This window comes from Mesoplodon mirus, assembly GCF_964341445.2.
Source record: "Mesoplodon mirus genome assembly, chromosome: 6".
Taxonomy (NCBI): Eukaryota; Metazoa; Chordata; class Mammalia; order Artiodactyla; family Ziphiidae; genus Mesoplodon; species Mesoplodon mirus.
The window spans coordinates 143098159-143110855 of NC_138982.1; the positions used below are offsets into that span (position 1 = coordinate 143098159).

Genomic DNA, 12697 nt, shown 5'->3' on the forward strand with positions numbered 1-12697 from the left:
TATTTATATATGCGAGGGTGTCCCCTCCCTTCTCAGCTCCTTGCTATTGTGGTTGCTTCACATCGAAGTGTTTTAAGGAAAGCCTCTTCTTTTTTTTTTTAACACTCCACACTGCCAGTACAAGGGGCACACTTTCGATCCCTGGTAGGGGAACTAAGATCCCACATGCCACATGGCATGGCTAAATAAAATAAAATAAAAGAAGAGAAAAAGAAAAAGAATAAAAAAGAAAGAATGGTTAATTGAGACCTTAGAGTACCATCCCCTGACCAGCCGTGCCAACTTGGATTGATTTGTAGCGACTATGGACACTGTGTTGAAAAGGGTTCTATGATTTCATCCAGACTCAGTAGGAAAGATGCTCAGTTTGGGACTTCCCTGGTGGTGCATTGGATAAGACTCCACTCTCCCGATGCAGGAGGTCCAGGTTCGATTCCTGGTCAGGGAACTAGGTCCCACATGCATGCCGCAGCTAAGTTTGCCTGACACAACTAAGGAGACTGCGAGTCGCAACGAAGGAGTCCTGAAGCCACAACCAAGGGGCCCTGAAGCCACAACTAAGGAGCCCGCCTGCCACAAATAAGACTCGGCACAACCAAATAAATAAAAATCAATCAACCTGTTTTTTTAAACAGAACAGAGTCACACATTTATTTTTATTTTATTTTTGACTGTGTTGGGTCTTCGTTTCTGTGTGAGGGCTTTCTCTAGTTGTGGCAAGCGGGGACCACTCTTCATCGCGGTGCGCAGGCCTCTCACTACCGCGGCCTCTCTTGTTGTGGAGCACAGGCTCCAGACGCGCAGGCTCAGTAGTTGTGGCTCACGGGCCTAGTTGCTCCACGGCATGTGGGATCTTCCCAGACCAAGGCTCGAACCCGTGTCCCCTGCATTAGTAGGCAGATTCTCAACCACTGCGCCACCAGGGAAGCCCCAGAATGTCTATTTCTTTTTTTTTTTTCGGAAAGCCTCTTCTTAAACGGCAGTGCTTTCCCAAAGTAAGCAAGTAAGGTGAAAATCAAGCAATAAAAAATTATCCTTGAAAAGCCTTTAAAAAAATTTTTTAATATATTTATTTATTTATTCATTGGCTGCTTTGGGTCTTCGTTGCTGTGCATGGGCTTTCTCTAGTTGCAGCGAACGGGGTATACTCTGTTGCAGTGCATGGACTTCTCGTTGCGGTGGCTTCTCTTTGTTGCAGAGCACAGGCTCTAGGTGCGCAGGCTTCAGTAGTTGTGGCACGCGGGCTCAGTAATTATGGCTCGCCGGCTCTAGAGCACAGGCTCAGTAGTTGTGCTGCATGGGATCAGTTGCTCCGCGGCATGTGGGATCTCCCGGGACCAGGGCTCAAACCCGTGTGTCCTGCATTGGCAGGTGGACTCTGTTTTTTTTTTATATATAAATTTATTTATTTATTTATTTTTGGCTGCGTCGGGTCTTTGTTGCTGCGCGCGGGCCTTCTCTAATTGCATTGAGCGGGGGCTACTCTTCACTGCAGTGCACGGGCTTCTTATTGCGGTGGGTTCTCTTGTTGCGGAGCGCGGGCTCTAAGCACGTGGGCTTCAGCAGTTGTGGCGCACGGGCTTCAGTAGTTGTGGCTTGCAGGCTCTAGAGCGCAGGCTCAGTAATTGTGGCTCACGGGCCTAGCTGCTCCGCGGCATGTGGGATCTTCCCAGACCAGGGCTCGAACCCGTGTCCCCTGCATTGGCAGGCAGATTCTTAACCACTGTGCCACCAGGGAAGTCCCCAGGCGGATTCTTAACCGCTGCGCCACCAGGGAAGTCCCTGAAAAGCCTTTGAAATGAAACATGCACAAACACAGCTGGGGGGCAGGGGAGTGGGGCATGTCAGTGAATACAACATCCATCCGGGTCTGTTCTGGCAAAATCTCAGGATTACCAGTAGACAAGCCCAGCAGTTCTTCTAGGAATTTATTTATCGACTCGTTTCACGTAAGTGAAACATTCTATGTGAGAGGTTTTCATTACAGAGTAGTAATCCTAACAAAAGGTGGAAAAGAAACAGCTGGTAAATTGTGGTCCATCTTTGCTGTAGGATGCTCTGCAGGTGTGGAAAGAAAGAGGAAGAGCTCTGTGTACACAAGCAGCTCACTCTCCAAGGTATCTTGAGAAGCGAGATGTGGGTCAGAGTGAGAGGATGTTACGGTTTGTTAAAGTGTGGGGGGAAGATACTCTTATTTGTTGAATATGTACAGAGAACTTCTGGAAGGACACCCAAGAAATGAATAACCTTGGTTCTCTGTTGGATAGAGAGGATGCAGGAGTAAGGAGGTGGTTTATCACTACCTACCTTTTAATATACGTTTACAAATTGAACTATGTATATGTACTATCTAGTCCACAAGTTATTTCTCGAGGCTGCTATAATCAGAAAAAAAAAAAAAGGCTAACAACTTAATAGAAAAATGGGCAACGTATGTGACTAGATAGTTCCTGGAAAAAGAAATATGCACGACATAGGGAACTCTACTCAATGCTCTGTGGTGACCTACACGAGAAGGAAATCCAAAAAATAGGGGATATATGTATACGTATAGCTGATTCACTTTGCTGTACGTATAAACTAGCACAATACTGTAAAGCAACTATACTCCAATAAAAAAACAATAAAAAATTAAAAAAAGAAATACAGATCACAAATGGCTTTTAAACTTATGAAAGCATGCCAAGGTCATCACTTTAATGAGAGATCCAATTAGAACAATACTAAGATTTTTTTCAACAATAGATTAGTATAGATCAAAAAGTTGGATAATACGGTGTGTTGGGAAAGGTATGAACAAATAGGCATTCTCATATGCTGATGGTGGGCGTGTAAATGGGTATAACTTCTATGTTGAGCTGTGGGAAGTATCTGGTAAAATTCAGAATTCACATACCCTTTAATTCAGTAATTCACTTCTAGGAATTTGTTTTAAATCCACCCCAATATTTATGCCAAGGTGGATGCACAAATGTGTTCATTGCGGCATTATTAATAGCAGAAAAGACTGAAGATAACCAAAAATGTCCTTCTGCAGCCTACTTAAAGAATAGGTTCATGCAACAATAGAATATGTGGTTAAAAGATCCATAATCCAACAGTAAAAGATGGTTCATCAAACAATAAAAGAATAGAATAATAAAAGAATAGAACAATAAAACACTAAAAGAATCCAGTGGTAGAATAGAATACAAAAGTCAAGTAAGCAGGCCAAGTCTGTGTGTGCTTATGTACTATGCTCTCTGAGATATTATAAATAACGTAAAAGGTAAGTTGTGAAATACCACGTACAACATGATATCTTGTGTGTAAAAACGATGAGGGAAATATGTATGGGCTTGCGTAAGCAGAGAATAGCTCTGAAGGCTATAGGGACAGTGGCGGTCTCTGAGGAGGGAACTCTGGACCTGGGGGTGGGGTGCACGTACCTGTGGAGGGGACTCCTATGGATCAGGCTTGCTGTGGGGAGAGGGGCTATTAGAGAGAGAAGAGCTTTGAAGATGAGCCAGTGGCCCAGGGAAACATGAGGTTGGGAGGGGGAGTGAAGCAGAGGGTGTATTATTTTTCAGTGCACGTTTATTTTCAAAATTTTAAAAGTAAAGTGGCTTTATAGTATGCTCAGGGAAATGCAATAGCTTTTTCATTTTTATGTGTTTCCAGTCTTTTTATATGCATCAGTGTCCACTGGTTGTTCCTGCTTTTTCACTTACATGCATTTCATGTACATTTTTCATGTGTATTAGAAGTAATGTTTGCCCCTGATACCTATCATTTTATACACTGAGATATCACCCACATCCTTCAGGATGACTACTATAAAAGTTTTAAAGAACAGAAAATAATGTGCTGGTGAGGATGTGGAGAAATTGGAACACTTGTGCACTGTTATTAGGAGTGTCAAATGGTGCAGCCCCTATGGACAACAGTATGATGGTTCCTCAGAAAAATTAAAATAGAATTACCATATGATCCGGCAATCCCACTTCAGGTATATACCCAAAAGAACTGAAAAGATATTTACACACCCATGTTCACAGCGGCATTCTTCACACTAGTTAAGTGGTGGAAACAACCCAAGTGTTCATCAAGGGATGAATGGAGAAACGAGATGTGGTCTATCTATACATGTCATGGAATATTATTCAGCCTTAAAAAGAATTGAAATCCCGTCACCTGCTACAACATGAATGAACGTTGGGGACATTACACTAAGGGAAAGAAGCCAGTCATAACAAGACAAATACTGCATGATTCCACTGATATGAGGCATCTGAAGTAGTCAAAGTCTGGAAAGAGAAAATAGAATGGTGGTTACCAGGTGCTGGGGGGAAGGAGGTGAGGAGTTGGTGATTAATAGTAGCAGAGCTTGAGTTTTGCAAGATGAAAAAGTTCTGGAGTTCTGTTGTGCAATAATGTGAATATCCTTAACACTACTGAACTGTACACTTAAAAGTGTATATTTTTTAATTTGGTAAAAGGTGATAAATTTTATGTTACGCACTTTTTGACCACGTTTAAAAAAAAAAAAAAAACTGAAAGCAAACCCAGAGACAAAAGCTCCATCTCTGAAATGAAGTGAGCTCAAGACAAAGGCGAGATTCTTGGCAGATGAAACCAACACGCCCTTTAACGAGCTGATTGATGTGTGTTTTGTAATTGTTAGGCACAGTTTGAGAATGACTCCTGAGTATTTGCTGTAGAGCAGCTCAGAAAGGCATCCACACTGAAACGAGCCATGCTCGGGCTGGGTACTGTTCTAAAGTCCTGGGGAAGGACTGAGACCCCTGTCTTCTGTTCCCTCTGATTTAGAAGACAGCAGGCAGAGGGTGACCTAGAAAAATAAGGCCACACTGTCCACAGGGCATGTGTCCCCAGGCCCCCTGGATGGCACCGGACGGGAGCTTCTCAGGAGGCAAAGACGGTGGTAGAGGGCGGGTCACAGCCAAGCCCCCCGTGACACCTCAGGGTACTTTGCGTCACTGTGGAAGCCTCTGGGCTTTCTCGGGGGAGCAGAACTGCAGGAGCCAGTGGACACCGAGGGTGGCGACCCTGCCTCTCTGGAACTCTTTTTCCACAAAAGTGACCAACTGCCCTTGGAGCCTTAACTTACCCTTGGGAGCCCGAGGCCTCTGTGACTACAGTGGTTTCAAAAGCTCTGTAAAACCTGATGGATGTCTGGAATGCAAGCCCACATGTGGCCTGGAGAAGCAGCTGCTCTTGCTTGGACGTGGGCCATCTTCTGGGAAGCCTAACTCCCGCCAGAGCCTGGCCTCCTGTAAACCCAAGGACCTGCAGGCCTGCCACCCTGACCATGGGGCCTGGGACATCGTGCTCACCCTATTTTCCCAGATCAACCAGAAGCAAAGGAGGAAGCCTGCTGGGCTGTGCAAACAGCAGCGGGCAGGAAGTTAAACAGCCTTCGAATGGGGACTTGGACTTCGAACCTGGATTTCCCTGGAACTTGGCTTTGACGTCTCAAAGGCTCAGAGGATGCCTGATATGCCTATCTCGGCGGTCCCTTGACTTTGTGAGACATTCGATTGGGGTCTGGGGCCGCCGACCGTAAAGGGACGGCGTCCTCCCTTCGGAGCAAAACCCGCCCGTTCTCTCTGCTCCCCAGTCAGCCTGGGCCGCCGAGCCGGAGCTCGAGGGCGCCTCCAGCGCACCTGCCCCGCGCACCGGCCCCGCGCACCGGCCCGCCCTCCCCGCCGCCGACCGGCCCCCGGGGCGTGTCGCCCAGGGGTCCGCCCAGTCCTTGCGAGGCTCCGTCGGTCTCCCTGAGCTGCGGCCCAGGCTCCGGAGGGTCCGGAGCCGCAGCTGGAAGATGCGCCCCGCGGCTGCCGGTGAGTGCGGGCGGAGGGAAGGGGGACCCGGCACGGGAGACTCGCCCCCCCCGCCCTACCTGGCACCCGGCACGCTGAGCCAGAGGTGGAGGCGGCACGGGCCGGGAGGGAGGGGCTTCTCTGGGACCTGAGCTCAAGAAGGCGCCCAGCGAATCCAGCAGGGGCAAATGGGCTGGGGTTTCCCGCCGCCTTCCCGCCGGTCGCCACTGCCCCAGCTGCGTGCAGGGCCGGGGTGCGGGCACATCAGTGACTGTGACGGTTTGCCTGGAAAGTAGGTGTTGGCTGAGCGCAGCTACAGCAGGACCCAGGGAGGCCCAGGGGGAGAGGGCTCCCTCCAGCCGAGCGCAGGTGCCGGTAGGGGCGCGCCCCGGCCCCCGCCCCCATCTCCGACCTTCTGGACCGGGAGGGGCGCTGCGGGGCGCCGCTTAGAGGCACTTGCGGACTCCACCTGGGGCTCCTCGGGCTGCCGTCAGGGTCATGAGCCGCAGGTCCACCTGACCAGCCAGGGAAATGATGAAAAGTGCGGAGACAGGGAGACAACCCCTTTTTGGTCACCAGCCTGTGGGTGGGTGAGAAGTGGGGACTCATTAGCATGGACTGTCCCTTGTGATAACAGTCCCGGTAGCATCTTTCTATAAGGCTTCCCCCCACAGACCATTCTATCAAACTACTTGAGCCTGAGAAGATTTGGGGGGGAAAACAGGAAGGAGGAAAGAAAACCTCCGACGCTTTCCCAGCCGTTCCATCTCCCACTGCGCGCCGTCCTGACGGTGGCCTCCGTGCGCCTCTCCTGCCCGCCTGCCTGCCTGCGTATGCAAGGCGCTCTGGGGTCCTGGAACCGACGGCCTCTGGCACACATTCCCTTTCTAAGTGGTTTTGCTCTTTCTTCCTGTAATCTGAGGAATCTGGAGTCCTCCCAGAGCAAGGCAGCGTACTGTGCAAATATTAAAGTTGCTGGAAAGTTCTGGAAAGTTCTTTTGGCCTCTCTGGGGACCAGCTCCCCACCTGTCTCAGTGGCAGGTCATTGCCTCCAGGTGTTTGTTTGACTCTGTGCTCTCCTTCCTTCCTCAGTGGCGTTCTGGTTGTGCGGTCTCACTGCTCAGAAAGTTCTGAGCACCCCCTTTCTGCTCCATCCCCAATGGGTAGGAAAGCCAAATTTTAAGGCTTTTTATTTGTGTAAAATATTCAAGTTTTCTACAAAACCATTTATTCGTGAACAGCACTGTCTCTGGTAACTTGTGTGCATTGTAGGATAAATGCAAGGAGATACATATCTCTTTTCTTGGGAGAAAAGATCTCCCTGGGGGCACTGACTTTCATTACCGCTATTTTGGAAGAATTTTTTTCATTATGCCTGTATTATATACTTATCGTCCAAATTTGCTGCTCACTTAGTGGAAAATGGTGAATATGATCAGATTGCTTTCCCTCCGTCCACAGCTTTTTTGCATGCAGCCCTTGTGATTCATTTGTGAGCTATGTGGTCCTTTCATATCAAGGTTTGAGGTCACACCAGGTTGGCATATATCCAGGTGTGTGGCTGTCAGAGAAATTACTCACAGAAGCTCAGGGCCACATCACTTTTGATTTTGTGAGCTAAAGATTAGGTAACGTTCATGGAAGCAGCATTTCCCTCGATGCTTCAGTCAAGCCCCAGGTCTGTCCCATGTAGGGACACAGCTCACAAGAAGGACATTCAGACTAAAGGGATGAAGTAAATTAAGCCACCACCACCCTTCACAAGCTGGAGGAAGCTTCCCAGAGCAGTCATCCTAATTCCTCAAAATTAAGGGCATTGGCATGTGAACTTTGGAAGGTGGGTTACTTTGCCAACCTGCTGAGGTGTTCAGCTGTGACACTTCCCAGCCCTACTGCCAAAAAGCCTCCGTCAGCAGGACAGTGACAACAGTGGACACTGGGGCCAGCAGAGCCTGGAGCCACAAAGCAGCTGCACCCCAAGTCTGGCATATCCACCCCTCAGGGACAAGAGGCGCAGGTGTGCCTGCCTCAAGTCGAGGGAATGTAGGTTCCTGTGGGGAGGTGGCCAGTGACAAAGCTCATCCTCATCCACTTCATGTGGAAGGAAATCCCTCCAGATTGTGGCCTTATGGGTTCAGAATGGCCCTCTGCAGCACCCCTGGGTTGGATGGGAGGGGGATCCTGAAACCCCCCCTTACCTGTAGCCTGCCTTCGTGTACACTGGCTTCAGGACTGCTTTGTCCTCCAGCCTAAGTGAAGTGTCAGGGCCAGCCTGAGACCCCCAAGAATCTGAGGATGGAGTGAGGGCAGGACACACACACATGCACCCTAAAAGAGAGCCTCTGAGGAGGAAGTTCCGGCTTCCTACCTGTGCTCGGGGTTGGCCTTTGCTCTAATACTCACGGGCGCCTGCTGGGTGGAAGCGCTTAGGATGTGTCCATGGGCTGATGTCGACTTTATTACCTTATGAGAAAAGGCCGGATCCTGGTCACGGAGCCACAGAAGGTTCGCGGACTCTGTGTACTTGCCTTGCCTCCCCACCAACTCTGAAGTTGCTGGACCCCTCCTTCCAGGGCAGGCCCTCCCCCCGCCCCCCAGAGCTGTCTTAGCTGAGTCCCTGAGCCCTCGCCTTTCCCAGGACAAATCCTCGCCCGTGCCCTCCCCATCCCGGGTTCAGGGTCCACCGCCAGCCCGTGCCCCAGCTTCTCACGATGAACTGGTCCCAGTGCGCGCTGCTGGGTCCGCCTCCCTCCCCGAGCTGGTTCTGGCTCCAGTCATGGCTTCCACAGCCACGGCAGGAAACCTGGCCTGGGGGTCTGCCGCTGCGCCCCTCACCCAGAGCACAGATGCTTTGTAGCCTTCCCAGGAGCCCTGGAAAATGTCCAGGGAGGGGTGCCTGTGGTCCCACAAGCCCGGGGCTCACAGCGCGCCTTGTGAGGACACGTGGGCTTTTATTCTCTCCCGTTGTCTTCCCTGTCACTTCCACCCATGTGTCCTTGTCCACCTGGGGACCAAACCGTGCCTCCCTTCCATGCGGGGAGGAAGGTATCTGAGAGGTGACATCGTGCTCCCTTTCAGTCATCTCCGAATCAAAAGCAACTCTTCACTCAAAGATGTCACGCGTGACACTCCGAAGATCTGAATAATCTCTGCTTTGCCAATTTTCCTCAAATACGACACTTGGATGAAATAGTCTGGCTATGGTTCGACACACAGGACCCTGAACTATTGTTTTTGAACCTGAGACTCTTATCGATGCTGAATCCATGTTTCCAGCAGTCAGATCACACTGTTCACTCAGGGTGCATCCAGCGGTGTTTTCTGGAACATCCTGTGACCCTTGCACCGTCCTAGTTATGCGGGCACAGACCTGGAGGGGAGAGCCATGGTGGGCAGCGCCGACAAGGCATGTGAAGGGCTGACCTGAGGGTGCCTGTGCAGGCTTCACCCAGGAGGCCACAGAGCCACACTGGAGTCCTTGAAGGAGGGGACAGGTGGCCAGGGGTCTGGAGGAGAGCGCCCTGGGGGCCGAGGGACAAACCCGTCCCCAGGGTACAGCAGGAAAGGGCAGCCACTGCAGTGGGTCAGCACGGCTGGAGCACAGAGCAAACAAAGGAATCTCCAGGACAGCACGCCGGCTTCACCTGTTGCTCTCGCTGTGTTTTCTGTGGCTCGTTTTTCCGGCTCGGAGATGTCCCTCTATCCTAGGACCTGCAGCGGCCACGCTATCTCAGGCATTTCCCAGCAGGAAGCCATCTCTGCATTACGTTCTAACCATCTTAGGGACTGCGTGGTTTGGAAAAGAGAAAGATATCATTGATGTTGAAATATGCAGTTGAAAAAAGACCAAATGGTCCAGGTAAGACAGAGGCATCCCATTTCACCAGGATGACTACCTAAGCTAAGCAGCCGCCCGGCAAACACCAGCAAATACTGACCCGATATAACCTAACCAGTGGGGGGAACCTCTAGGCGCTAGGCTTGAAGAGGGAGCCTAGATCCAGGGCTCAACACGGCCGGACTGACAGACAGAGGTGTGCGTTTCATCACCGCCCGGAGAGAGAGGCCCCCCCGGGCTTGGTGCTGGAGGGCTGCGGCTGCACATTTGGAAAGGGGGCCGGGGAACACCCACTGGTCTTTGCTCAGGGCTCTGGGCGGGGAGACACCAGCCCTCTGACACCCACTGGGTGTCCAGCCATTCAGGTCAGCTCCGACACTCAACACCCACAATAAGCTCCAGAGCCCAGGGGTTAAGGGCAGTGCCCTCCACGAGCTGCCCTGTCTTCAGACGCCAGCCATGGGCTTCGGGTGCCGCCCACACTTCTGACCAGCTGGCTACAAATCTGGGGGTTCCCACAATTCCTGGGGGTTCAATAATTTGCTAGAACAACTCACAGAAACACTGAAAGCATCACTCTGCTTAAGATTACAGTTTTATTCTAAAGGATACGAGTCAGGTGGACCAGCCAATTGCAGGGACATACAGGGTGAAGAGGAGTTCTGTGCCCACAGCCCTGGGCATCAGGGTGCATCTCCCTCCTGGCACATCCATGTGTTCCCCACCAGGAAGCCCCCCAGGCTTCTGAGTCCCGAGTTTCATTGGGGTCTTATTCTGTCATTGGTCACAGGACAGCTTGCCTGCCCTCTCCCCTCCTGGAGTTCCGGGGGTGGGGCTGAGGTGTGGGCTGGCTGGCCCCTCCCTGGAAGCTATCCTAGGACCCACCCTGAGTCACCTCATTAGCATAAACTCAGGCGTGGCTGAAAGGGGCCCCTTATGAACAACAGCAGACACTCCTATCAGGAAATTCCAAGGGTTTCAGGAATTCTGTGCCAGAAACTGGGATGAAGATGAGATATATTCTTTATTCTACCCCTTTGATAGATAAGCACCCAACGCGGGGAGCACGTAGGCTCTCTAGGAGCGAGAGAGAAGAGCTAAGATGCTGCGGGCCTGAGGAGACCGAGGCCGTAGAGATGAGGCAAAGTCTATGGAGGTCACCCCAGCAAGACTGGCTGGTGGATCCCACTGAGGGCTGGCAGGGGGACGTATGAAATCAGGAAGAGGCCCAGGCAGCTGACTCTGTCCTGGGCAAGATGTGGGGCAGGAACAGACCCGGGGAGCCCGGGAGAATCAAGGGTTTCATGTGGGACGTGCTAAGTGTCAGGCCCTGCGAGACGTCCCGGGTGCCGAGAGGAATCATCAAGGGCACACGCTTGTCGGGAGCTCAGAGGGTGGTCTGGATCTCAGTTCATCGGGGATCCTGCGGACAGAGCCAGGCTGCACCGTGTGAGGGAAAAGCCAGCAGAGACAACATGGGAGACAACCCCAGCCCGCCCCAGGAGTGTGGGTGCTGCCCAGGGGGGACATGGATGGGTCAGGACCGTCATCGGGGGCCTGGGGCTGGCAGCCTGGAGGCTTTGGAGGCCTAGACCAGCACAGCTGCCCTGAGCCGTGGGAGGAAGGTGAGGCCTGGAGGCTGATCCAGAGGACGGTTATTTCCAGATGCTCGGCCTGAGAGGGGACAGAAATGAGGCCGCCGGGGCGGGTGTGTGGTCAGGTGGGCGGGCTCTTCCTCTCGCCTCCCCTACCCCCTCTTGTTTTACCCTCTTCCTTCCTTCCTTCCATCCATCCAACCATCCATCCTCTTCTTATTTCTTAGGACGGGACGTATCAGTACATAAACGCTGATGGGGCCATCCCTGAGGTCCCTTTATGCAGGGCCTTGGGCCATCCCTGACTCTTGGCAGTGTTGGTAATTCTGCACAGTCCTGATCTGTGAGCTATTTAAGGAGTAAAATCTGTAAGACCCGGGGGCAGATTGTCTGTGAAGGAACAGAGCTGTCCCCTAGGCCTCCTGTAACCCAGGAGCGGGGCGGTGCCTTTTCCTGCAGAATTGAGAGGAAGGTTCTGGAGTCGACAAACTCTCTGCAGGGACTTTCTGCCGCCAGGAAACTTGGGTGTCCTCGCAGCCTTGTCTCTGAGGATACTGACAGTCTGGGGACCTTTTCCAGTGTCACGGGGCGGTTGTGTGCTCACGGGCACCAGGTACCATCCTCAGCACTGCTGACACAGCAGTGAACAAAACAGAGCTGCCCCTGCCGCCCCCCAGAGCTTCCGTCTGCTTCCAGGAGCTTCCAGCAGCTCACGAGGGAAGGGCCGCTTCTGTCCTTAGGCCCCTGTCAGGGCCACCTGATGAGTCCTTGACCTGAGCCTCTGAGGACGCTCTGAGACTCAACACAGCAGCAAATAGGGAACCTCGGCCTGGACCGCTTTCACATCCTGTTCTTGGTACCCGCTCCTGTGACTCCACTGAGTGGCCCCGGGCCCTCACCAGCCCACCACCTCCCGGGGTGATTCCCCTCAGGGCATCCTGCTGACACTGGTGCAGGGACGCCATCCAGGAAGGCCGAGGAGGAGAGGGTCAGGAGGGGAGGCACCCAATGTGTCTTGTCTTGTCTGTCCGCAGGCACCCTGAAGGCAGCGTTCTTCATCTTCGCCTCCCTGTGTGCCTGGTATTTTGGGTACCTGCTGGCAGAGCTCATTCCTGATGTGTCCCTGTACAGAGCCGCCTACAGCATCCGGAGCATCGGTGAGAGGCCTGTCCTCAAAGGTGGGTACTACAGGGGGGTCCAAGCAAGGACTCGCAGACCAGCTGCTGTGCTGAGACTGGGCCCTGACCTCAGCTCTGCCCCTACTGGCCATTTATGTTGATGATCATGGGGAGGGGGAAGGGGAGGGGGAAGGGGAGGGAGAGGGGGAGGGGAGGGGCAGGAAGAGGAAAAAGCCTCTCTGGTAGTTTCCATACTATTCCAAGGCAGGTACCCCTCCTCATGCCCCATGAGACCCCAAGGCAAACCATGATGTTAAGAAAACA

At 52.2% G+C, this 12697-nt stretch overlaps 1 protein-coding gene across 2 annotated transcripts in view; it reads left to right on the forward strand.

Moving 5' to 3' along the window:
• Positions 1–12697, forward strand: part of FAM3B (FAM3 metabolism regulating signaling molecule B) — a 52312-nt gene that overhangs the window by 13016 nt on the left and 26599 nt on the right. The window contains exons 1-2 of one of the 2 annotated variants that reach the window (XM_082625096.1): positions 5498–5843; positions 12290–12433. In XM_082625096.1, the coding sequence (XP_082481222.1) occupies positions 5825–5843; positions 12290–12433 (163 nt within the window). In that variant the 5' untranslated portion in view covers positions 5498–5824. Of the gene's footprint in view, positions 1–5497; positions 5844–12289; positions 12434–12697 lie in introns of those variants that run through there. The other variant, XM_082625095.1, reaches the window with a different exon arrangement.